Raw genomic sequence first — 27,287 nt, 5'->3', positions numbered from 1 at the left:
AGACCCTTTCCCATTGAAGGAGAACCCGTATTCGGGGCCGGTATAGTTATCAGCCATTACTAAGAATTTTTTCTTGGGAAAGTTACAACCTAGGCGGTTTTCGTTGCTTTCCTAGATTGTATAGTAGAAAAAACGTAGTGACTTGTGTGCCTTCATAAAAGACATTTCATGCAAAACAGGTTGAAGAAGATTAAGATGTGAAAACTATTATGATACGTCAGATGCGTTTCATGAGTCTATGAGTATTAATACACTTTGTGTTCCCGCTCATAAAAAAAATGATACTAACATGTTAGAATTTTCCAAATTCACTGTGAACTTCACACCTTGTTACTTACCAAGCGTCACTTCTATAACATACTAAAATTATCAAAAAAGACTGAAGGCTAAGTTAGACTTCAGCCTAGAGAAAAAGCTCCATTTAGATCGTGATATAGCACTAACAACCACTTACTAGTGATAAAGGACCTGATAGGGACGTTTGCAGAATACAACAAACCATTAGCAGTGATATTCGTGAACTACGAGAAAGCATGTGATACCATAACCCAGCACAAAATGATAAAGGCATTGACAGAATGCCGAATGGGCCATCGCTACACTAACATAATCAAATATATCTACAAAAATGCGACAGCTAGCGTAAGACTATCTGAACAAGAAACAAATAAATTTTGTATACAACGAGGACTACGACAAGGAGACACCGTGCCTCCAAAGCTATTCACAACGCTTTTAGAACATACTTGTAAGAAGACAGATCTGAACAAGTGTGGTATTAACATAAATGAAGAGAAGCTTAATCATTTGAGATTCGCAGATTACATTTTTCTTATAGCCGATCAAATGGATGAGGCAATAATAATATAGGAAAAATTATATCACGCTTCCTTGGAGATCGGACTAAAAATTAACATAAACAAGACGCAAATAATGATTAATCTCGTACTAAATCAAAATATTGCTATTATTGAAAAAGATATTGGGGATATTGGGCAGAAACCACTTAAGGACATAAGGTTGGCCAGAGATAACCAGATATCTTAGCGTCCAAATTACGTAGAATTAGTCTGGGTAATAGTTTTAGTAAAAAAAAGCTCAAGGTTGGTAGAGGGGAACAAATGGATTAAAAAAGTTAGGAGACTATTTACTGAACTTTAGATAATAAAAATATTTTACGCATTTTATGGTTTCTGAGTTGGAGATCCTCTTAAACGATCAATATGTTTGCTCTCTTTGTTTTTGATTTATTAAATAAAAATATTCTTTAACCCGTTATTTGTTTTTAGGGAATTAGAAGTCCAGTATTTCACTTTGGAGTGCATAACACAAGCATAATGAAAATAGCAGCCAATATTTTTGATGACCTTGATAGAGTAAAGAACTTGACAGTTGATGTAAGGAATAACCAAGTACTTCAAAATCTACTTAACCCTTCGCGAGGACACATGCCTAATCTTTATGGAAAAACGTTTTTAATCGATTTGGATATCACTGGAAATAAATGGACATGTGATTGTGACCTAGGGTAACAATTTATGCATATTAATAGACAAAAATTTTATAAAAAATACGTAAAGCTGGTAAAATTTAAACTGTCAGTTTGTTCTTGCTCTCGGAAGCTTCTTGGGTTTTTTCGAATCAGAAAAGCGATAATACTAACTATTATGGAGCTCGATTGAAGGTTGTTGCTTCTTCTAAAGATTTGCCCTTATTTTGTAATGTCTTAGCTATGTCGCTATTTCACTTTTTTATTGGTCTGTCTTGTCTGTTTTTATATATTGGTTTAGCATCCCACATCTTTTCACTTACCTGTTACTGTCCATTCGTGTTATATGACCAAACCATTCAAGTTTTTCTTTTTTATTGTGTTAAGTAACGATTTAGTTTTAAGTCCGTCTCTTATTTCTTCATTTTTGAGTCTGTCTGTCCTTCTTGACCTTATCATTTTTACGAAGTATTTCATCTTTGCTGTTTGTGGATAGGTGAACATCTAAATGCCCTTCGACTGTGGAGATTGGCTTCACGGAAACGATGCTATGTCGCGGCCTATGGTTACCTGGTGTGCCGCTGCATGCACTAAATTAGTTTGTTGCATGAATTATTTTTTATTAATTTTATTATTTTTATGTAGGTACATGTGTAATATTCCTAGACTTTTCCTATGTGTTTATATTGCCATCTTTGTTTTCGTTGATCTTTCTTTGTTGTTGAGGAATCCTCTATTTAGAGCCTGGAATAGTTTTCCTGTACTCGCCTGTCTGTTGTGAAGATCGCCCTCAACAACAGACTGTTTATTAATATTGTTCCCAGTCCCCATATGTTTATTTGCTTTTTTTTGTTGATCCATCACCACTTCGATTTGATCATCCATGTCTTTTTCCTTGTTATTTTTGTTATCTTAAAATTGATCTAAAACAATTTCCCAAAGAGGCGATCATCCATATCCTCGGGGATATTAGGCTTCTTAAGTATACCTGGTAGTATATTGCACTACAGGAAGTGCAATATTGATAAATCCGTGTTTATTTACTGCATATTTATGATTATTGTTATAGTATATTTGGGATAAGCCCCATCTCTAATCACTAAGAGACATTTTGGTGGGTCCATTGTATCACCCAGTATTCCGGACTTGATGTGAGATGAGCCGCTCCGAATATCCACTACGATCAACATAGACCCAGAGTCAGAACCCATCCTAATATTTAAAGCATTTGATCCCTTAACAGACGCGAAAAGTCATAAACTTCCTTAGTTGTATCTACTTCATTTGGATTGGCTGGATAAACACTAAAAAAGATATTGTCACCATTGGTAGATCAGTATCGTACACTTAGAAAGGACATAAGGGAAAGTTTTCTTCTAGTCATTACATAAGCGATACTTATGATTACCTACCAGTCCCCGTAGAGAAATTTGGTTTTTACTTGGTGATTCACCTACTAGCCGAAACCATAGATGCCGTCTGATAAGTTACTTTGGGTAAGGGTCGACAGTGACCAGTAAATATACTGACCGTCAGTCAGGTGGACCGCAAATATGAGGAGATGAGTTAAGAGACTTGGAAGGCTTCGCGTCGTGCAACCTAGACTGTCTCATATTTCCACCAGTAGACCAAGAGTCCTAAAACCATCGTAAAAGAAGCTTCTGGAAACACACCCGCTGGTGCTAAAAGGTACTCCAATCGTGGGTTTGGGTCCCAGCGATTGTCTCGATGAGCCGCTTCTGCTACCCTTTACGATCTCCTCTGAGTATACAGATACCCTTATTAAGTAAATCTTGTTGTAAAATAAGTTGTAGTTTATTTTAAGAGCTTTCTTGTATTTTCTGCGTAGACAATAATTATCTTGTTAGTCTACCGTTTCTTAGAATAATTTTTAACTTAACTTAATAATGCTTTGTGTCTACATCTACTACATATAATTTTTTTACAACATTTTTAAACTAAAATCAAATAAAGTCAAACTAGTGTATAAATACCGATCTATATGGAATTGATTGATTATTAGCTAAAAAAGATGATCTGGGAACGCTGTTTACACTATAATCATTGCAAGGAATGGTTGCAATATTTTTTTGTAATTGGTCTTTTTTCTAGAAGATAACTATTGTATACTGGTAGTACTACAGCCTATACAAGTCCCCAAGATCTGCTATATATGAGCCCTCCACAATTTTCGATCAAAGCGACATTGAACCTGTTCATAGAGCAACAGTAAGTTCTGCGGCAGCTGTTTTACTCTCTGCTCTTTCCCACTACATCTTAATTTGATTAAGGTTTACTCCTTTCTGAGTAGTCTTTTCTGGATAAGCTGTGTTTGTCTTAAAACACTTTTAATCTTACGAATCGAAATGTAATTCTTTCAGGCACGGAAGTACGCCCATATCATGCTGACTATAATATGATGGAGTTCGCCAGCTCTGTGGGATTAGGCAACACTTTTGTCTCCTATGTCCTGCATCTCATGGGCACAGTGAAGTTGCATCTTAGGATTTAGAGAGCACAACTCAAGACAAATCTCACTGTTTGATAACTCAGTTGTGGTATATATTCTGAATATTTGTTGATTAGGCATTATATAGATATACATTATTGTATGTGTATTCAAGTGTGAGTGTTGATTTTTCCCTTGCTTAACTCTATTCTTCATATCCCTTCTATTATTTCCTTCTTCTAACAATATACTACCGAGGTATTTATATTCCCTAAAAGTTATACTTACCATATACTCTTTCAAAAGCTAGTCTCTTTATAAACTGTAAAATTAAAATAAAAACTAGAGCCATTATTTTTTTTTGTATACATGACGTCAATAACATTTCAGTACGTAAATTTGTTTTTTCTTCAGGTGGGTTGAAGTCTGGCTCCGAAAACGCCGACAGTACCTATGTGGAGATAGTCCTCCAGTCGCCGCATCTTTTACTGACTCCAAGTACACTTGCAGACACGTCGATGACGATCTACGGACCGCTCTATGCCATAACAAGAACAATCAAACTGTCATTGATGTGTTGAAAAGCGACATTGAATGCGGTTGGAGCTTTGCCCCACGTATAGCCGAACTACCTTTCTTAGTTTTGGTCTTTATTGTTTCTACGTTACAGTTAATTTAAATATTGTTTATTTTGTGATATAATTATTGTTTAACATTTAAACCCACTTTTATGACTGACACCAAAATAATTACTTGTTTATATTGCATTAACTAAATTAACTAAACATTAATTAACTTTCTATTAAGTAAAATAATATATTATTATTTATTTCAGTATTCTATTTATACTAAAAAATAGAATTTCACTCAAACAAGTTGTGGAGTTTAAATGAACACATTAGTACTTCATTTAACGCGCTAAGTAATTCAGAAACTTAAGTATTTATTTTGTATAATTTTATTTAACATATACACTGTGTGTCAGCCAAATGGAATAAATTAGCTAATAAATAAATGAGGGAGTATTCGAAAAAACGGTCGAACACGTCGATTAGTATTTATAGTTGCACATTTTTTCCATAAAATCTTTTTATACGGGGTGTATCAGATAACAGTGGTCAATACTGGTAAAAGTCCCGTACGTGACGGATGAGTCCCGTACGTGACACAGATAAAAAAAATTGTTTTAAGCTTATTTATAGAATTCATAGATATCTGCATACACGGTTATGTTGCTTGTAATTATGGCTTCACACACAAAAATTACAATTAATACTATAATACGTATTTGAGCTGAAATATCACAATGAGTTTCTCCCTGCAAATAGGTGGTTGACTTGAGATGTCCCGTACGTGACAGCTCTTCTTTTTGAGGCAGTGAAGTCACAAGACACAGTAGTTATTAATAACACATGTTAAAAAATACATCTTGCATGTCTTTTCAACGTAAGTCCATGAAATGCATAAATATTGTGATCTAAGTGTAAATTGGCAAACATTATAATCATGGAAAAATTGTGCATATGTCCCGTACGTGACAGTGAAATTCTCCACCAACTTGCTTATTTTAAATAGACTACCCTGTATATTAATTAATTTTTAGATTTATTAGATCATTTTAGACATTTTTTAAATACAATGTTCTATACCTTTATATCTTTAACTATTTCGGAAATATTAAGTAAAATGCAAAAATTCACATTTTGAAAAGAAAATTATCTATTTGCCAAAAGTTGCTACAACATATTCAAAAACTTCTAAATAATACAAATCTAAACAATATTGTCAATGCAGGAGATGTTAAAAATGCTCCCCACGAACGTCTTGGCAACCCCCTGGCCGTAAATAGAAATTTCTTCTAACGCTACTCAACATCCCAGATGTGATCAATCTAACGCAAGCGTTATTCGTCTTCGTAAGTCAGCTAAGTCAGTGGGTTTCGTTTTGTATACAATACTTTTCACATATCCCCATAAGAAAAAGTCTAATGGCGTCAAATCGGGGGATCGTGATGGCCATTCCATCGATCCTCGCCTCCCTATCCACCGATTTGGAAATATTTAGTTGAGGTACTGCCGGACATGGATTTGGTAGTGGGGTGGTACTTCATCTTATTGAAACCATATCATATTCGCTAGCACTTGTGGGATTCCTGGATGAGGATACAAGTAGGCTAACGTTGGCACTATACTATTTTAGAGCAATACTAAATAATTGTCGCCATTCAAATTGGCATCTATGAAAACGAGACCTATGATCTGATATTCAATAATTCCTGCCCACATGTTAACCTTCTCAGGGTATTGAGTATTGACTTTTCTTATCCAGTGAGGATTTTCCCCAGACCGATAGCGCCAATTTTGCCGATTAGCATGACCGTGAAGAGTAGAGGTGCACTCATCAGAAAACAAAACATGTTCTAACTGGATCACATTGCTGTCTAACATTGCCATCATTTGTTCACAAAAATATGTTCTCCTGTCAAAGTCATCTTCCATGAGCTCCTGCGTGTGTATAATTTTATAGGGATGCATTTTGTTTTCTTGTAATATTCGAATAACCGATGAATAGCTATCGAGTACTGAGGCTGCTTTTCGAACAGATGTATGTGGGTGTTCCTCAAACTCAAGCATAACAGCCAATTTGGTATCCTTACTTATTGCATTGGCAGCTTCTTTTTATACCTTCCTAACATGGCCCAGCTTGTGGAATTGCTTCTCTATTTTACCAATTGTCCCTTGAGATATGTGCGGCAAATCAGGAAATGCTTCGTGAAATAAACGAGCTACTTTCATTTGCGTCCGTGTCTTGTCTCCATAGCCAATCATCTGTATAATTGTAATTTTGTGCATTTCTGTTAAATGAACCATTTTTCTGGCTTGCGGTTAATGAAATTCAAACAACTATAGCACTGGCAACTACTTCTGTCATGGAACAATAAAACATTGGCGTTTTAAACCAAAGTAAACAATTTTTTGTTTTTTTTTTAACATATCAATAAAAAAGAATGCTTAAATAGTTTTTGCTTACTTTATCATTACCAAGACCTAAATGGGCAAGAAGTATTAGGACAGTGGTAGCGACTTTCGACAAATAAATAATTTTCTTTTCTAAATGTGAATTTTTGCATTTTACTTAATATTTCCAAAACAGTCAAAGATGGGTACAGGACATTGTATTCAAAAATGTCTAAAATGATCTGAGGAATCTAAAAATTAATTAATATACAGGGTGTTCTATTTAAAATAAGCAAGTTGGTATTGGCCACCGTTATCTGATACACCCCGTATAAAAAGTTTTTATGGAAAAAAATGCGCAACTATAAATACTAATCGACGTGTTCGACCGTTTTTTCGAATACTACCTAATTTATTTATAAGCTAATTTATTCCATTTGACTGACACACACTGTATAATAATTTCTAAATTAGTTACTTATATTATAATAGTTCACAAATAACAGTTTATTGTATGCTGTGTTCATCTTTTTCTTTTACAATGGCTCTCTTTTCTCCTTTTTCGCTATTGTATGTTCGTTTTGTTTATTTTGTATTTATACGAAGTTTTTTTTCTATAATTCCAACTATAAAAATACAAATATTTGTACCAGCATTACGCGATGAAAATATTTAAATTATACATTGCTAATAATAGTATACATTTTATCGGGATCTGTCGCTTTGACATTTTTTGATAATCGTATGGCTTGTGTTACCTCAGTGCGTGTTATTAGGGGTCCGTCGAATAGGTTCGTAATGTAATTTTTGCATTCTTTAAGTTTGTCCTATACTTCAAATATTACTTTACCATGTTCATCATGTAGCAGTGCAGTTTCTCTCTTATTGAAGATACCAGCCGCTTCTTTCACTTTTTTTATACATATTAAACGTGTCGTATCTATTTTCTAGTTCTTCAATTTCATGCACTGTTTGGCTAGATGTTGACCTTTTGCTTCTCGTATTTTATGTCGAATTTCTTTTTGTACACTTTTATAAAGTTTTTGGTTGTTTTTTGCTAGTCGCTGTTGCTCAATTAAATCCAATATGTTTTCTGTTATCCAAACCTTCGTTTTTAACTTTGAGCTGCCTTTTAAATTCCTTTCACAAATTTCTTTAACTGTTGTTATACTTTTTAGTTAAACCTTCATCGACATTTTAACCAATTTTCAATTAGTTGTCTTTAAACTGTTTCTTTAACTTTCTTGTCTTCTTCTTTGTTTTCTTTGAGATCACTTTTTTTAATTTTAATTGGGTTAGAGCTACTATGGAATTGTGATCAGACCCAATGTCAGCACCTGGATAAGTTTTAGCTAATTTAATGCAGTTTCTGAATCAATGGTTCTTAATTCGGTGTTAAGAATCGAAGTCAACTTGATTCTTAATAATTTTGTTCTCTGATTCTGCCTTTAATTTCCAGATGTAGTCTTCCCTCGGTGATAATTTAAATTAAGTATTCGATATAATGAAATTGTGTTCTTGGCCGAACTGGACAAGTCGATCTCCATGTTAACTTCTGTTTCCTAAGCCATAATTCTCACAATATTCAAACAGCGTCCTTTGCTGACTTTGGCGTTAAGATATCTAAGGACTATGGCATTTTGTGCTGCTTTAATAAGATCTACAGCATCAGTAAGTTATTTGTAAAATACTTCTAAATTAATTTGATCACTAGATGATGTTGGATCATAGACCTGAATTACGTTGATAATGAACGGCTTTGAATTAAATTTTACTACGATCACTCTACCAGATATGGGGATTTAATCTACTACTGATTGAGCCAAGTGTTTTGCGACTACGATTGCATTTCCATTATAGTGATTAACATTGTTATTTCTGGCATAGTACACTTGAAATCCATCAACATCACATACTCCCGATCCCGGCCACGGCATCTAACTTATTCCGGGGATGCCGATTTACATTGTTCTCATTGTTTTTATGGTATTATGAATTTTACCTATCACAGACATAATTCTGACGTTCCATGTGGCTATTTTGCAAAGATTTCGCATATTAACGACCTCAGAGGCCATGTCGTCTAGAGATTGTTTTCTCTTGTCGGATCTTGGGTTCCAAAATCACTGATCATTAATGTTTTGACACAAATTATTTAAAGCCAAGATAGTTAAAACTAACAATACCAACAGGCCTTTTTGCTTTCTTCATCCTTATACAGTTTACTAATTTATAGTTTATCTGCCTTAGGAAACGATTTCTAAATTGCAGGACAAAAAAGAGTGATCTACTACTTACCAACTCATCTACCCGAAGCCGTTGACAATAAGTGGGATCGGTAAATTTCTGGCTGTTCTTTTCTCTTTTCTGTTGTTTAAGTACAAATATATTGTGAATGTTGTTGAAGTACAAATATATTGTGGACACAAGATCTGCCAGAACGGAATTCACTCTGATTTTCTACTTCTTCATATTGGTTTTCGATTCGTTCTTTTATCAATCGAAGATTTAACCTTCCAATGAGATAACAACGCCTATACCTCTGTAATTTTTGCATTTAGTTTTGTCTCCTTTTTGTGTATAGAACTTATATACGTCAGGCTTCAATCTACTGGAATATTTTCAATTAGCCAGTTATTAAAGATTACCGCTAACAATTCTATTAGTATTTATTTTTCTTCTTCTTCCTTCTTGTATGTATGCTTTAAAGCCTGTTTCTTCTTCAATATTAGCATCCTAAATTGTTTAAATTACCGCACCATCTTGTTCTTGTTCTGCCAATACTTCTTCGTCAATTTGGTGACTTATCTTGTGCTATTCGTACCATCCTATCCTCTGCCATTCTACTGATGTGTTCGTTCCACTCCTGTTTCCGTTTTTTTATCAATCCATTTATGTCTTCTATATTGAATACTCTTCTTATGTTTTGGCTTCTCTCTCTATCCAACAGATTTTGCCTGATATCCGTTGGAGTATCTTCATCTCTGTTGTTGCCAGTAGTCGTCTCGTTTTAGATGTGTCAGGTCATGTATCCGCCGTGTATGTTAATATAGGTCTAATTGCGCTTTATATATTCTTGTTTTTGTGTCTTGTCTAGGTGTTTGTTCTTCTAGAATGTGTCATTAAGAGATCCCGCCGCTTTACTTGCTTTTAAGCTTTGTTGTCGTACTTCTTATCTAAACCTTGCTTCCTGCTTTATTATTCTCCCATCAATTTCGATTTTACATCGTCGTGGGTATTTAGATGTGGTCACACATTTGGTTTTCTCTGCTGATTATTATATTATATTTCTTGGCTGTTGTATTGAAGATGTGTGTTAATCTTTGGAGCTTGTCTTCTGTCTCGGCGATTAATGCGGCGTCGTCTGAATAACATAATATTTGGATTTCTTTGTTCCCCATTCTGTAACCATGACCTTTACGTACTGCTTATAAAATTTCATCCATTATTATATTAAAGAGAAGTGGGCTTATCGAGTCACCCTGTCTGACTCAGCTTTGTACTGGTATACACTGTGTTAGTTTTCCATTTGTATTTGCCTGTATTCGAGTACGGAATTAGATGTTTTCGATGGTTTGCCTAATATTGATTGGTATGTTTCTTTTATACAGTAGGTGTAAGACATCTTCGACTTGGATGCGATCGAAAGCCTTTGCCAGGTCTATAAAACATAGATAAGCTGGTTTATTGTAATCGATGACCTTTTCTGTGATTTGTCTTAGTTCAAATACGGCGTCTACGTAGTCCGGATCTGAATCCTTGTTGTTCATCTGATAAAGTTGTTAATTTATTGATTTTGTTAGTTAAGACTTTTGTGGTAAGCTTAAGTGTGATGTTTAGTAGATTTATACCTCTATAATTGTTGGGGTCTTCTTTATCTCCTTTCTTGAACATTGGTATCATTATGCCATGTATCTCTATATATGCGTCTGGTATTTTGCAGTGCAATATTAGTTTTTGTATGTTTTGTCATCTCTAGGGTTATACTTTCTCCTCCGTGTTTTAGAGGCTCGTTTGTTATTCTGTCTGGTCCTGATAACTTTCTATTTTGGTGAATTTATGGCTATCTCTACTTTCTGAAAACTGATTTCTATTTCGTGTCTTAATTCAGGTACGTTATTGTGTCGATTATTATTGTTCTTTCCTTTAAACAGTTCCGTCAAATATCTTTCCCATTCGTTTGCTGGTGAGTTATTGTATTGTATTAGTATTTTAGCTTTATTAATTCAATTGGGATGTTTTCAGGCCCTCTGGCTTTCCCGTTTTAAATTTGATCTTATCTTGTCCACACAGATTGGTTGTACTTCGTCTGCGTATATTGGATCTGTTCTGAACTATCTGTAATTTATTTCGAAATGTGGTCTTGCTTCCGTCAGTAGGGATTTGTAATATTCTTTCCACTCTGACATACCTATGTTTAATTTCCCTGTTCCTTTTTAATTTATTTTGAGGTTTCCTATAAACTTCTATTATTTAGATACTCGAGTTTCACCCATTATATCAGTTTATTTCTTTATATTTTTTTGGTCCCGCGTTTTGTTTCTGCTTTTGGTGATAGTTTCATTAACCTATTCCAATACGTTTATGTTCTCCAATTTTCTGGATTTTCACAGATTCGATAGGCTTTCTTCTTGGTATTTACCAACTCTCTTTTTTCTTGTGACCACCACTCCGGATCTTGGTTTTGCACATTTTCCGTGTTCGCTATGGTCTTTTTTGCTACAATATGTATACAATCTTTTATTTGGCAGTATAGTTGTTTTAGCATCTTGTTCTCTTTTCTAATATTTTGCAATTTTGTAGCCAAAATGAGTTTGTCCAAAAATTGGATGGATTCATCCTAAGTATGTCATTATTTATCCCATTATCAAATCCTTATAATGTTTCACATCTATACATTCATGTCTGAAGAAATTATATTAAAGGTGTTTTGTTACAGTTCAATCAATTAAAATAATACAAAGCAGATTTTCCAGTCCATTTTAGCTTTATGAAAAGTGTTATGTTTTGACCAATAAGTAATCAACTTCTAGAAAAGTGTTTGTCGTGTTTGCAGACGTAGCAAGCGTGCTAAACAATATTTTCAACAAGTCAAGCCAGGTATCTGCCATCGTTAAAAATAAGATATTCAATACTGCCTTTGTAAATATCTGCCACATGAAGACTATTTATTTCTAACGTTAAGTATTACAAAACAAACAAAAAAATAACGACTAATTTAAATTAGTATTTTTATATTACTATTTATCTTTCACACAATCATAAATCAAAACAACATAACCTTCTGATACACATAATTCAAGGAGGTAGATTCCTGTAATTTAAATTAACTTCCGAAATGTCACCATAGATGTCGTTAAATTACATATTTTATTTACAATATTACAATAACCAATGTACATTTTTAAATTAATACAAACAATACATAAAAAGCATTTTCATTAATATCCTATAACCTACTAAAACATTAATTTAGTCCTTTTTTGTTTTTTCGAAAAACTTTCCTAATCAATCTCTTTGGCGATAAATACGTAACAAATTTTTACAAAACAAGGAATTGCAGTTTCCGTTAAAACAAAGATTTGTAAGTACAATAAAAACCTAAAAAGAAAATATCCAAGGAAAGGTACTTGCCTTATTGATAGTAATACAGAAAGACCCGCATTAATAAATATTATACCATTCTAAAACATCACAAACATATGGTCATGGTCTATATCTGAAACACGTTGAAAACAGTTTGCTTGTGACATGTCTAAGTTATGCTATGACTTTCATAAATAATAACATAATTTTTGGTTAATTAATTCCTAATCGTCAATTTGGATTTAGAGCGTACTTATGCTCTGCTGCCTTTTGAGACATCGCCCAAGCTTTGGATACAGATTGGCAGGCTGAATCAGCGCGGCCGGCTAGGTGAAGTAGGTGAAGGTGAGGTTCACCAAAAAAATATAATTAAATTAAGAGAAATAAATAAAAAATAAAAGCAACATTATTATATCTAAATTCTGAAATGAATTATTTATTCTCTTTTAATTAATCTAAAAATTAAAAAAGACAACTAGCTTTATTAGCGGTACGTACTTGACGGTCAAGTCCTGACCTGTGTCACTAGCCGTGTAGGATTTAGGATAAGGTGAGTATAATTTTTGAAATGCGAAATCCATCTGCATAAGCGTTCACGGTTGCCATGGCAACGTGACGTCAGCCTATTCTTAGTGATAGCTGAGAAGACTGGTGAGTGCAGTTCCGTCTAAAAATATATTATCCGTCTTCACCCACTCTTGGATGTGTATTTAGTATTCCTATTTTTCGAAAATTTCTCTCAGCGACAATATTTTGAAATTTAGTCTATTATATAGATATTTTTTATATAATATAGTGTATAGTATAGTATTTATTAGTTTAGTTTAGTCACAGTATTAATTTTATTTGTTTAGTGCACTTTATTAATACCTTTCTCTGTGGTTTGTTTCGGATTTCGGATATAAAGTGTTCTCGTGGATTTCGTTTGGACAAAAATAATTTTAGACAGACATGAATCCAATTAATGACTTCTTCTTCTTATTATGCCGTCTCCATTAACAAAGGTTGGCGACCACATTTCAAAAAGTTTCTCTGTCTTTTGCAACGTGGAATAATTCGTCTACAGTCATGTTTGTCCAGTCTCGAATATTTCGCAGCCATGATTTCCTCTTTCTACCTATTCCCTTTTTGTCATCGACTTTACCCTGCATGAAGACCTGCAGAACACTATGTTTAGGCATTGGAAAAATGAAGATAAAAGGGATGTTCTTTTACATAGTCGACCAACCAGTATTTTAAAACATGTGTGCCCTAAAAAACTGTTTTCAACTTATTCGGGCCCTAAACTCTATACATTTTTTTTAACGAATTTTTAATGAGATTTGGGCGCGAAGTAGGTACCAAAACTCCTTTTGGCTCCGGCAAGCTTTCCTCATCTTCACCACTTTTTTAGGCCACGAGCCGCCGCTGGGCTGAATTATTATACAAAATAAGAAAAAGCTTACTAAACAACATTTTCCTTATCCTCAAATCCTACCTTCAAAATAGACATTTTTAAGTAAGGTGTCAAGACAAAACCACAACTGTGTACCCAATAAGATCTGACGTGCTTCAGGAGAGTGTACTTGGTCCGATCCTTTATATCATCTACACAGCTGATCTTCCCACTAGTAAAAATATAACTATTGCAATATATCAAGATGTTACCGCTGTTATAGCATTTCACGAAGATCCTGTTATTGTTTCTCAAATCTTGCAGACTCACTTGGATGTTATTTCCTCCTGGCTGAAAACCTGGCGAATTAAGCAAATTAAATTAAATCTATCCATGTCATCTACACCCTACGAAGAGGTACCTGTCCAACTGTGGCATTAAATGGCCAGTTCTTGCAACAAAAAGAATAAGCAAAATATCTAAAAATCCACATGTACCGACGATTAACTGGGAGAACACATATATTTGCTAACAGAAAGCAAATGGGCTTAAAACTTAGCAAATTGTACTGGATGTTGGGTCATGAATCACAATTAACAGTACCAACAAATTGTTAATTTACATAGTCGTTCTAAAACCGATATGGTGTTACGGAATTAAATTGTGGCAGACATCATTCCACTCAAATATCGAAATTCTACAAAGATTCCGGACCAAAGTAATTTGAAATAAAAAAGTACAAAGAAATTTGTCAAAGAAGAAATATCCTACTTCTCCCAGAAGTATTATGAACGCATAGAAAATTACCACAACGCATTGACTCAACCCCTAATGAAACATCCCGTCCAGCGAAGGTTAAGAAGGCATCTTCCATGTGAACTGCCCATCAGATTTTTCGAACCTCAGTACTGTTCTGTAGTGTGGTGTTGTGTAGTGGTTTAGTTTCCAAAACTCAATCTTATATAAGTTAAAGCAAACTGTCACTGGACAGTTTTCCTAAATGTTTTGTTACTGTCATTAACATTTGCCTATTGTAAAATTTTACAGATTTCAAATTAAATTGGATGTTTATTAAAAAAAAGGATTAAAAAAACCGCAATAAGCGTATGATAAAACCAAAGGATTACCACTCAAAATCCCATACCGGCAAGACGCTTCATTGTTTCTGTTAGTGACAAATATTCGAAAATTGAAACCTACAATACGATATAATCTATAAAAACCAAGTAACTTTACTCTGGGTGCCTAGGCATATTGGTATTGAATGGAACGAAAAAATGGATCTACTTGTCAGAAGATTCGTAAAATAAACATTCATAGTCCCAGAAGTTGTAATTGGTATAGCAAGAGCACAGCCAAAAGGACGATATCGGACGACGGGGTGGAACGGATGAAACTTAACCACAGCCATTAACAAATGGGTCTTAAACATCCGAAGGCTTTTATACATGAACCTTCAAAATAGATATCCAAAGATCCAATAAATATGAATGAAAATGATCTGCGAATTATCGTATGTCTCCTAACAGAACTCTCAAAGGAATCTCCTTGCTGCGTTGTGGATATAAAATATTTACCGATATAATTAACCATAGACTACAAACCCTTACAGAGGTTATTATTGGAGAATATCGGGCAAGATTTAGACAAGAAAGATTATCCATCGACCAACTATTCACGGTTAAGCAGGTTTTAGTCAAACCCTGTTATTATGACAAAGATGTTTATATAATATTTTGTCGACTTTAAACAAGCATATGACTCAATAAATAGGGCAGATTTATACAAAACATTAAGTATATTTAAAATACCGACCAAACTAGTTAGGCTCACCCCAATGATGATGACGGACACAGTGTCTCAGATACAGATAAAGCATGAGATAACAAACCCGTTTCAAATAACACAAGAATTAAAACAGGGTGATTGGTACAAGGACTAGTAGGTATCAATACTGTTGTAGTTTAACACTGGAATGCGTAGTTAAAAAAATATCAGAAGTAGAAACAACATCATCATCATCATTATCATTCTTAGCGTATTCTAAATATTATGAGGTAGCCTTCCTTACATAGTCATTCTTCATATCTGCCCACGATTGTCTAAAATTCGCTTTTCTGTGCCATGTTGTACCGGCTTGTTTCCTTATATCATAGTCTCATCTCAAGTTTGGACGTCTTCTTGGTCTCTTGACACTTCTTGAATACCGCAGTATAATTCTAGTGGACCATATATTGTCAGTTTTTCTTGCTAAATGTCCTACCCACTGTCATTTTAAAGATTTAATTCTGTGGATTCCATTAGTGACCTTGGTTTTCTGTTTGATCCATTTTATTCTTTTTCGATCTCGCTTTATAATACCTAGCATGCATCGCTTCATTGTCCTTTGAGTGACCTTTAGTTTGCTATTATCTCTTTCTTTAGTGTCCAAGTTTCGCAGCCATATATATTGATTGGTAGTATACTGTATTTGAATATAACTGTATTTTTAACAAAAGATACCCAAGCCAGTTTCGTTCTTTTGTTGATTTCTGGGAAGAAGGAGGCATATTTATGTATTAATTGTCGCAAGTATAATTGTCTAAGTCTAACTGTCTAACTTCCTCCAATTCTTTTTGTCTCTTGCCAATTTGCTCGCTTGCTCTTTGGTGACTCCTCTCTTGTCTAGGATGGCGGCAATTACATCGTCCCAGGTCTTCATGGCTCTGCATCTCGGTCTTTTCAAGATTTTTCTCGTTTCCCACACTTGTTTCACTGGTCTTTCTTTATCCATCCTTACTATGTGGCAGTATCATCTCAGTTGGGCTTCTTCGATTTTCTTCTCTATTGATTGGACTTTAAGGCGTTCTCTTATTTCCTCGTTCCGTATTCTGTCCATTCTGGTCACCTCTAGTACTCTTCTTAGATACTTTATTGCAATACTTTTCAGTTTATTTTTTAGTCTGGTGGTGAGCGTCCAGCTTTCACATCCAAATGTTAAGATAGGTACAAAAACTTTGTTGTAGATAGGTATCTTGGCTTTTTGGGATACTTCTTTTTTCGATAGGAATGTGCTCTTAATTGCGTGGTATATCCGGGAAGTAATAAAAGTATACTTTTTATAATTGCAATACATTTTCACTGAGTAAGAAGTAGTTTATCTAAAACCATACAACAAAAAGAACTACCGCTTAATGGAAATACACCAAAAGTCGAAAGAATAATCTGAAGTAATTATTCCTAAATACTCGTACCCAGCCGAAATATTTATTCAGCTACACTTGGATGGTGTTAGAGAAATCCTTCCCGTTCCACTGAGCTACGGATGTGAAACATGGGATTGACTCAAAAATATCGTCAGCTTAGTGACACAAAAATGTAACTACATTTTTTCCCGTTTTGAGATATCTACACCATTGAACTTACTTTAGTGAGTTCTATTGAGTGACACAAAACTGTATCTCTCCGACCACCTAAAACCCCAGTAAGGAGTTTTCGTAACTACATTTCTTAGCAATCTTTTAGTGTCACAGAAATGTAAGTGCTGTTACATTTCTGTAATACTATGTTTTCGTACTATAAATAAGCTAATATTGAGTTACATTTTTGTGGCATTAATTTTATTGCACTGAATGGTGATTGCAGATAGCAACTGTGGATTTGATAATTTGTTTATTATGTTTAGTAGCAGGAGTACCGTTGTATTTGCAGTTCTTTTACAGTTGTGAAACACGTGAATAAGTTGATAATTTGTTTATTATATTTAGCAGGGTGGTCCGTTGCATCTCCAGTTCTGTTACAACTGTGAAGACGTAAATACGTGAATCAGTTTTAAGTTAATTGTTGTAGAGATTGTTATAATAATCGTTATAATACTTTTTTATAATTTTATTATTACACAATAATGGATTCAAGAGGGAAGAAGTCAGTTTTGTTAGCTCTTAACAAATCGGTACGAGATGATAAAACACATAATCATAATTTACCGCTCTCATCACAAGTGACATATTCAGATAGTGCCTCCCATGTTTCTACTAGTGAACCTAATGTATCAGGGTATGAACAATGTGAGGATAATATATTTTTTTGGTGACGATTAAGAATAAATGACACGTGTGGTGGCCAAAACCACAACGTAAATGTATCTGCTATGTTGCTTTAAGCTGTTCAGAGATTAGAGATTCCAAAAATTGACCATTGCTTTTTTGAACCTGGCCATTCGATGATGGAGTGTGGCTCGGTCCATTGTCTTATTGAGAAAGCATAAAAAAATGTGGACATATTTGATCCCACCGTGTGGTACTCCACTGTAAGAATGGCGTCAAAGAAATTAAAATGCACTGTACACGAGAGTGGACAGGAAGAAATTTATGACTTCGAAGCTTTTGCCACAATTCTAATACAAAACAAAAAAGTGGACATCGATGGTAGTAGTATAAATTGGCTAAAATTAACATGGCTGCAGTACAGAAAAGACGATAATAAACATATTTTTTAAATAAAACAAGGAAAATGAAAATTTTCCTTGCCAAACTTAACAACGGCATATAAAGGACAAGGGCCAAAAAAAAGGAAAAATATAAGGATTTAGAAGAGCTGTGCAATAAAGGCATTATTCCTTCCCAGTATCATCTCTTCTATAAGTCGTTGCTCACCAACAATAAGGTCAATCAATCAGATGTGCAAAGTGATTGACATAATTAAATTTATTGATGGGAATATCCACAATATATTTATTAAAAAAACAAACTTTATTGGCGTTTCGATTTCTAATTCAGAAATCGTTGTCTAAACATTTTATAAAGTTTCTTTTTTTAATAAATATATTGTGGTTATTCCCATCGAGACGTTTAAATAGTATTTAATGTCACAAGAAATTAGCTTCAGAACAATATAAAGTTATAATAAAATGAATTATGATTATTATTTTGATTATTATTATTAGTAAATTGGGTGACCCTCAGTTATGAAATTAGATTATAATGCTACAGCAACAAAGAATTACAAGTAGGTACCATTTTATTTTATAAAAGCTTACCTCTTAATCCTACTACAATGTCATTTGTATTTAAACGGAATGGTTAAGTTTTCGGACCAGGTAGATATTAATTAATTATAATTTATTGTACTTTTAATTATTATACCTGCCACTCAGTATGTTCTTCTCTCGAAATTTATCGATATTACTCAAATACAAATGACTGTGTAATAGGATTAAGATTAAGCTTTTCTTAAATAAAATGGTACATACATAAATCTCTATATTCATAGACTTTTCAGTTAGGAACACAAAAATGTATCTCCTCTACTTTATCTAATTGTTGATATTTTGAAAACACAATTTATCCATTGTTGCATATGATTGTTTTACCGTAAAGAATACATTCCTAAGATTAATAATTTGAAACAAAAAAGTTGAGAATAAACTACAGGTCATTACAAAATGCAATCATTTGTTTAAAAACCTTATATAAGCTCTCCTGAAAAGTAGTCATTTTTGAAATACATTTTTGTGTCACTAAGCCGACGATATGTAAACCACATAAACATATTTAAAAGAAGGGTATGTGAAAACTGAATAACACATGTTTAATATTTGTCAAAACTCTATCGAATGACAACAAACGCGACCCCCCTGCCACACCCACTGTAGCGGGGAGGGGGCAACAGAAAAGTATGCAATAATTGTGCAGTAATGGGGGTCTAACTTGGTAATTAATTAAAATTGTTGAAAATAGGTGTGTTTACTAAATAGTTATAAGTTTTTTTAATATTATTGTAAGTATCCTTGTGTTACAAAATAAATTTTTAGAAAAGTCGCATCAGTGTTTTCTTTTATAAATAAAAATATAAAATTATGCATCCAAAATCAAAATAAATGTTTCTATGTAATTATTTTTTCAGCAAGTCCCTGATACCGGATGTTTCCCATTATGTAATATAGACACATATTTTGGTTTAAGAATTCATTATTAAAATATTAATGAAAATATGAATTAACATTGTTATGCAAAAAATGTTAATATATCAAAAACTTTGTGTATGAATTACAAAAGCTACTATTATATAGATTATAAAGATACTTCCTTTCACAGTTCTCTGTAGGAAGCTGTCCATACCACTGAGAATAGCAGGGAATATAGATTTATGATATTTGATATCTGACAAAATATAACATGAATGTTAACACATAATCTATAAAAAAAATAAGGGAAAACATGAAGCGGCTAATTTTAAAAATACCGGTAATTAAATTCGAAACAGGGATATACATTTAACAAGATAAATTTCACAAAAAATATAAGACTACGAACGATATGCGTCCAGGTTAGTTGATTTAGGTTATATGAGATACCTAAGATGGATAACAAAGATGACACACAGTTTCAGACAAGTACTAAATGTATATTGATGATAATTTATTGTATCCATTATATTTTTTTCTCAAGTTGAAACACATTTAAAAATAAAAATGGCAACGAATATTTGCTTTGGTTTTCAACTAATTTGTTCAAATACTGCAATTCCTTTTGTAAAAACTAAACCAAATCAATTTGATTCTCGACTATTTTCGTTGCTTCCAGCAACTGACTCATTTTGTAAAGCATTGACAGATGTGGGAGAGTTACTGTTACTTCCTGTACCAACAGTGGGCTCAGGAGGTATTAGCCCCTCTTTCATCCTTTTCTTCTGCTTCATTCTTCTATTTTGGAACCATATCTTCACCTGCGTCTCGTTTAACTGAAGGGCTGAAGCTATCTCGATCCTCCGCGCCCGCGTCAGATATTTATTAAAGTGAAATTCCTTCTCTAGTTCTGTTAATTGTTTATTGGTGAAGTTCGTTCTGCCGGTATTTAAACAATTGAGGTTTAAAAGGCTTGTCGCGTTGGAACCAAGGCATGAGCTTCGTGAAGCTGGATTCTGGATATCTAGGGGTACGTTATTCGACGGAGAGCTTTGGTAGTCTGTGATGGAAGATGTTGGAAGCTTGGCTGCTGAAAAAATATATATTATTAGATTATATATTAAACATCATATAACATGATTATTACAGATACCAAGTTTATAACAAATGTGTGCTTAAATCTGAAAAGGTAAATATTTGGTTTTGAAACCAGTATATTTGCCGCTTTATCAATCAAATAATATACATCTCAAAATTTATACGATTCATTTTATCAGGTGGTACCGATTACTATTTTGAAAAAGCGATACTGTTGGTGACATAAAAAAAATAGAGAAAAGGGGAAGATTGGCAGAACATAAAGCTAGAAATTCTAAAATATAACTTACAAAGTCTTAAAAATGAATCAATAAAATTCATACACATGGCGGACAAAGTTAAAAATATTGATACTAAAAGTAGAACCGAAAATAAATTGTATGGGGTAATCGTCGTCATCGTCTTCTTCACGGATTAGGCCTTATGACCTGTTCCGGCTGCTGAACTGGCCCATCTTTTCCGGGGACGTCTTATGCAGCGCATTCCACGTGGTTGGTATTTTATTGCTATTTCTGGCATGCGGTATTTACTCATTTTATCGACATAGGAGTACTAATTGTTGCAGTAGTGGTGGATTTTTTCTCCCATTGAGAATATCCTGAGTATAAATTTCTTTTTTGTTGCCTGTATTCCTGACATGTCTTTCTGTTTTATTATTCAGGTCTCGTAACCATGCAGAAGTGTTGATGGAGTTATTGCCTTATAAAACTTTAATTGGTTACGTTCACATCCGTATATGTCAGATCCTATCTACTTAAAATGATTTGTTCTAGGCCGTATTATCGTATACCATCAGGCCAATGAGAACCCTTATCATCGTTGCTATTCAATTAGGCCTTAGAACATGCAATAACTAAAATAGCGTCTGCGCTGACAGGGGGATTGGCGAATCGAGAATCAAAACTATTGTTGGCCTTTGCTGATGGTCTAGATACAGTAGACAGGACGGTAATCACAGATGTCAACCATATAGAAAGGAAGGTCTCATCAAGAATAGCTGCAGGGAATAGAGCATTATACTAACTATCACCATCACCAAGATCTAAGCTGCAAAGAAGAAAATCTAAATTAAAACTGTACAAGTCAATTATTTGCCCAGTTGTTACATATGGAAGTGAAACATAGACTCTACACCAGCGGCTAATAAATATGCTGCTGGTATTTGAACGGAAGGTTCTCAGAATGACATTTGGACCTCAATGAGATAAATTGACAGAAGAGTGGAGAAGGCGCGACAATGCTGAATTGGTGACTCTGCATGGTACTGAAAACATTGTCAGACATATAAAAGCTAACCGGATAAGATGGGCAGGTCATGTGGTAAGATCAGAGGAAGACAAAATGCTAAAGACAGTGTTTTTTGAGGGACCAGACTAAAGAAGATCAGTAGGCCGCGAAGCCTATTTATCTAGGATTGGAGTACAACAATGAGAAATGGAAAAGCAAAGAAGATGGAGGCTAGAGTGGATGCGGCGAGGACTCTCCCCAAGTTGTAAAGCCAGTTAAGAAAGAAAGAAAGTGTAAAGGTGTACGGCTATTTGTAAGTCACCTTCGGAAGTTGCAAGAACTGCTTAACCGTCAATGAAAAGCAGGGTGTTCATTAAGGTTCTTGGTTGAAGTGTCTTTGTTTTGTACGTGCCTTTGTAGCACTTCTTAATTTATAAAGATTGGTTCTGTTACTTTGTCAGAACTATTGTCAATAACTGTAGCGGTGTGTCTATAAACTATTTGATTAGATGTTTTGGGAAGCATTTATTTTCTTATATTTCCCAGAGTTTATTTCTTGTGTCTGACTCTATTGAAAGCATTCTTGAAATCTACGAATGCGATATGAGTTTCTTGGTAATTTTGAATTATCTGTTGAATCATGAATATAGCGTCTATACATAAGCGTCTATATATAACTATACTATAATAATAAAATTAAACTCCTTTGAGATGTGGTGCTACAGGAGAATCCACAGAATATTGTGGACTGAAAAAGTAAATAATATAGAGGTGTTACAAAGAATGAAGAAAGAATGTGAAGTCATAAAAACTGTTAAAATTAGAAAGATTTAATATCTCGGTCATACGATGAGGGGCGAGAAGTACGTATTACTTAGATTAATTATGCAAGGGAAGATACAAGGGAAGAGAAACTCAGGACGACGCAAAATATCCTGGCTAAGAAATTTGAAAGAGTGGTTCGGTTGCAGCTCATTAGAATTATTCAGAAGCGCGGCCAATAAAATTAAGATAGCGATGATGATTTCCAATCTCCGATAGGAGAAGGAACCTGAAGAAGAATACATAACCGAACCTTTTAAGAACCCATCTCGTTCTTCCTCAAGAAGGGATTCAATTAATATGTGCGTGATGCTATTATTCCTTGTGTTTGTGTCTGTTTTTTTCTTTTATAAAAAAAATTTATATATTTAAAATATTTCTTTTATGAAAAAGGTATTTAATTTTAGTAGTTATTTATTTTATTTATTTATTTTACAATAAATTTGAGCAGGGGTCGCAAAACCCATATGCCCATGTGAATATAATGTTATATAGTGTGCAATTAAATGGTTACATTACAATAGTTACATATCAAGCACTAACTAACTAAATAAATATACAAAAACATAGGTTATAGCAAGTGTTTAGTAAAAATTAAATGTTCAACTATGGAGCAAATGGTCATCCAGTTTATTTTTGAAAATATTGACAGATGGAGCATCTATAATCTCAGCCACAAGGCTATTCCATATCGAGAATACTCGATTACAGAGACAAAATTGTCTAGTTGTTGTTAAAAAAGTTTTCTTTTTAAACTTAAGTTTGTGGCCACGAAGACGATTGTCATTGTCTAGTATATACATATCCCCCATATTTCCAAAGTTGTATTTTACTATCCAAAACGTAATAATTAAATCGCCTCGAAGTTGACGTTGTTCAAATGTAGTGAGATTGGCCATATTCAGTCTTTGTGTATACGTAGGTCTTGAGCGACCAAAAGACATCCTAGTGCACAGCCGCTGTACGTTTTCGAGAATATTACGATCGCGCACTAATACCGGACACCAAACAGTTCCGCAATATTCCAGAACTGGACAAATGAACAGTTTATACAGATGAACTGAGCTCATAAATGACTTTCGCAAACGTTTTATTTAGTAGATATAATTTACTGTTAGCTTTTTTAGAAATATGCAAAATATGTTCCGCCTAACGTAGATTCTTATTAATTATCACACCTAGATCATTATGTGGTTATACTGTTTTTAACACGCACCCTGTAACGTTATAAACGTCACATCTCTATTAATTTATATTTAAATAATTATTTCATTTTAATTTGTTTATTAATTTATTAATTTCTTTACCTTCAGTTAAATTTTTACTATTTTTTATTTATAAAAGTAGTTGGTGCCCTCTGTTTTTCTCTTCTTCCTCTGTCTTTATTTTTTTCTGTCTTTCTGTCTCATAGAATAAATATTCGCCCTCTCACTTTTGTTCGGCAGACTATTCTGTTCCGTGTTGACTGACAAGCTAGTTTCATGATATCTATAGCAACATTCTATGACATATGTGCTAACTTCATTCAGTCTCCCACTTTCTGTCAAAACAACTTTTCTGTAGTGGGATTATTTTTTGCCTCTTTTTGAAATTTATAAAAGAAGGCAAAAATTATTATAAGACTCATTTTTATGGTCTACAAATTCTCTTGGGGTAAGTACTTTCATTGTGATATTTATTCTATAATTCTGACCACATTTAAAATATTTGTAACCTTACTTTCTTTCGAAAGCACATTTTTTTTTCTGATATATGCATTAGGATTCTTTAACAGAATTTAACTAAGTAGTAACATTCATATTTCATTTTATCCTTGCCATACGCTATTTGTTTAAGTGTAATTTTGTAAGATGGCAAGGAAGTTAAACCTTTCTTTTTGATGTGTTTCTAATGCAAGTTGTTCCTTATCTTTTAGTTTATTGGACGTATCAAAACTTTATTGGTTTACTGGACAGTTTACTGGATATTTTATTGGTTTATTGGACATATCAAAATTTTATTGGTTTTTTTGGCATATTTGGATTTCAACAATTGGTCAGGACATACAGCCACGTGAGACTGCAGCTCTTCAGAAGCCACAAATTCTAATTTGTGGCTAACCCAATTTAATTTAATTCTAACCCAACAGCTAGAACACACAAGCAGCCCATCGAAGCAATAAGTAACACTTATTAACTGTTAAGCTTTGGCAGGGTTAATTATTGTTTTTTTTATTCATTTAAATAAATATGTTTGGTTAAAATTTGTCTTATTTGCTATCAACTGAGAACTCAGGTTCAATCCCTAGTTTAAGACAAGACGAACTCACCCTTGAGATACTGAGCTAGGCAAGGTATAGACGATAAGCTCCCATGGTTGATTGAGGTATTATTTTTACAATAGTACTTCAATTCTCTTTGGTAGTCTCATCGTTACAACCCATTAATAGAGTAAGGAAGACACGGATTATTTTTACCCATGTAAAGAACTACACATTTGTCCATATTAAGAGGCAGTATCCAAGTAGAACACCATTCCGATATGCAATCAAGTTCATCTTGTAGTAACTGGAAATTTACGGAGTTACCTATTCTTTTGGAATTATTCTTTTTTTCTAACACATATTTATAAAGTGACATATGGTTAAATGTTTGAATACATGAACTTTAATCAAATAAAACGCAGATATCGAGCACAGTTTTTTATTAAATCTTGACAAGTACTTTCGCTCTCAGAGCATCTTCAGGGGCATTTTGTCAAAATTTTAGGCTATCCAGCACTTTCAAGAATGTCATTAACATTAAATAATACATTCACATAACACTAGACCAAGGAAAAACAGTTTACAGCAGCAGTACAAAGGACAGCAGGAGAGATAATGATTCTCTCTCCTGCTGTCACCCACTATGTAGCTTCTTAAAATTTAAAACATTTTTAAACTGTTTGTCCTTTGTTAAACTTCCATAGTTATATATTTTAACTTATTTTCAGACCAAATTGTTGTGCTTTTTGTATTATTTCCTTTATAAATATTTTGGATCACTTCATCAAAATAAAATGTGTCTTACATGATCATCCCAGTCCTAACTGTTGAACGGAGATAGAAATTAAATACACAAACTATTACCTTTGTACCTTGAAACTATTGTTTCAATATTTACGTCAGTGAGTACGATTTAAGTTGCGAACAGTTTATTATATAATATTACTTTAGCTATATTTGCAATTTTAGCTGAGCTCCTAAGTATTTACTTATTAAATAGAATAAACTTTTACGTTCCCCACCTAATCCTTTACAAATGTGACGTGCATATTGCACCATTTACACTGAAATCTCTAATTACCCCTTTTGTGTGATCGTCCGCATGCAGCTGGTCAAGCACTGGACCCAAGGGATTAATACCAACTCTTTCTGATTAATAGATTGTTTTGCACTTTCACTTTATGAGAATTATTATCGCTTTTAGTGTGGCTGTATTGATTATTTTAGAATTAAAATTAAACTATATCGCGAAGACGGGATTTCTTTAATAAATTACTTTAATAAATAAATTTGTCGACTTTAGTACAAGTACCAATAAATTAAGGGACAACATAATTATAACGGGTTATATGCGAAATGTTACGATTGTCCGATTAGCTTTAACGATTTTGTAATGTGGTGAGTGTGGTGTAAATAACTATTAACTTTATCAATTTTAATAACGAATTACCATGTAAGTTGGTAATTTTTTGATATTTTCCCTAATATAATTGTAATTCTTATTTGCTCTTCTTCTTCTTCTTCTGCTTCTTCTTCTTCTTTAGGTGCTGTCTTCTTAGCGAAGGAGGCGATGACCTCTGCAAAGTCTTCCCTATTTTGGGCTTTCCTAATTAGACTTTGAAAGTCTAATCCTGTCCAATCTTTGATGTTGCTCAGCCAGGTCATTTGTCGTCTACCCGGGCCGCGTCTGCCTTTTATTTTTCCTTCTATAATAAGCTGAAGGAAGTTATACCTGTCGTGTCTAAATATGTGTCCAAGATAAGACGTTTTACGCTTCTTGACAATTTCTGTGAGTTCACGTTCTCTATTCATACGCCTTAAAACTTCTTCATTTCTAACGCGGTCGGTCAATGGAATTTTCAGTATACGACGAAATACCCACATCTCAAAGCTCTCTAAACGTCGTAACGAGCTGACTGTTAACGTCCAAGCTTCCACGCCGTGTAATAGTACACTATATACATAACACTTTATCATGCGGTATCGTAGGGACAAATCAAGATTACGGGTAGTGAGTAACTGTCGCATCTTTAAGAAGGTGTTTCTTGCCTGTTCTATTCTACATTTAACCTCTTGTTCTTGGTCTAAGGTTTCATGTATCCAACATCCTAGATACTTTTTCACTTGTTTAACTAGATTGTTGTTGACTAGTATGTTT

At 33.8% G+C, this 27,287-nt stretch overlaps 2 protein-coding genes across 4 annotated transcripts in view; one reads left to right on the top strand and one right to left on the bottom strand.

Annotated features, from left to right (window-relative positions):
- chp (leucine rich repeat containing G protein-coupled receptor chaoptin) overlaps positions 1-12,698 on the top strand; it is a 47,893-nt gene extending 35,195 nt beyond the window's left edge. For both annotated transcript variants that reach the window (XM_072522565.1, XM_072522564.1), the window contains exons 15-16: positions 1,290-1,528; positions 4,353-12,698. In XM_072522565.1, coding sequence (XP_072378666.1) covers positions 1,290-1,528; positions 4,353-4,617 — 504 coding nt within the window. In that variant the 3' untranslated portion in view covers positions 4,618-12,698. The remainder of the gene's footprint in view (positions 1-1,289; positions 1,529-4,352) is intronic.
- A 2,378-nt stretch (positions 12,699-15,076) lies between these two features.
- The window catches only part of lab (labial), a 156,669-nt gene continuing 144,458 nt past the window's right edge, over positions 15,077-27,287 (bottom strand). Inside the window, exon 2 of one of the 2 annotated variants that reach the window (XM_072522566.1) lies at positions 15,077-20,830. In XM_072522566.1, the coding sequence (XP_072378667.1) occupies positions 20,385-20,830 (446 nt within the window). In that variant the 3' untranslated portion in view covers positions 15,077-20,384. The remainder of the gene's footprint in view (positions 20,831-27,287) is intronic. The other variant, XM_072522567.1, reaches the window with a different exon arrangement.

The sequence above is a fragment of the Diabrotica undecimpunctata genome, chromosome 2 (assembly GCF_040954645.1).
Source record: "Diabrotica undecimpunctata isolate CICGRU chromosome 2, icDiaUnde3, whole genome shotgun sequence".
NCBI lineage: Eukaryota > Metazoa > Arthropoda > Insecta > Coleoptera > Chrysomelidae > Diabrotica > Diabrotica undecimpunctata.
The sequence above is the reverse complement of the archived record's forward strand: the minus strand, read 5'-3'. Positions and strand labels throughout refer to the sequence as shown.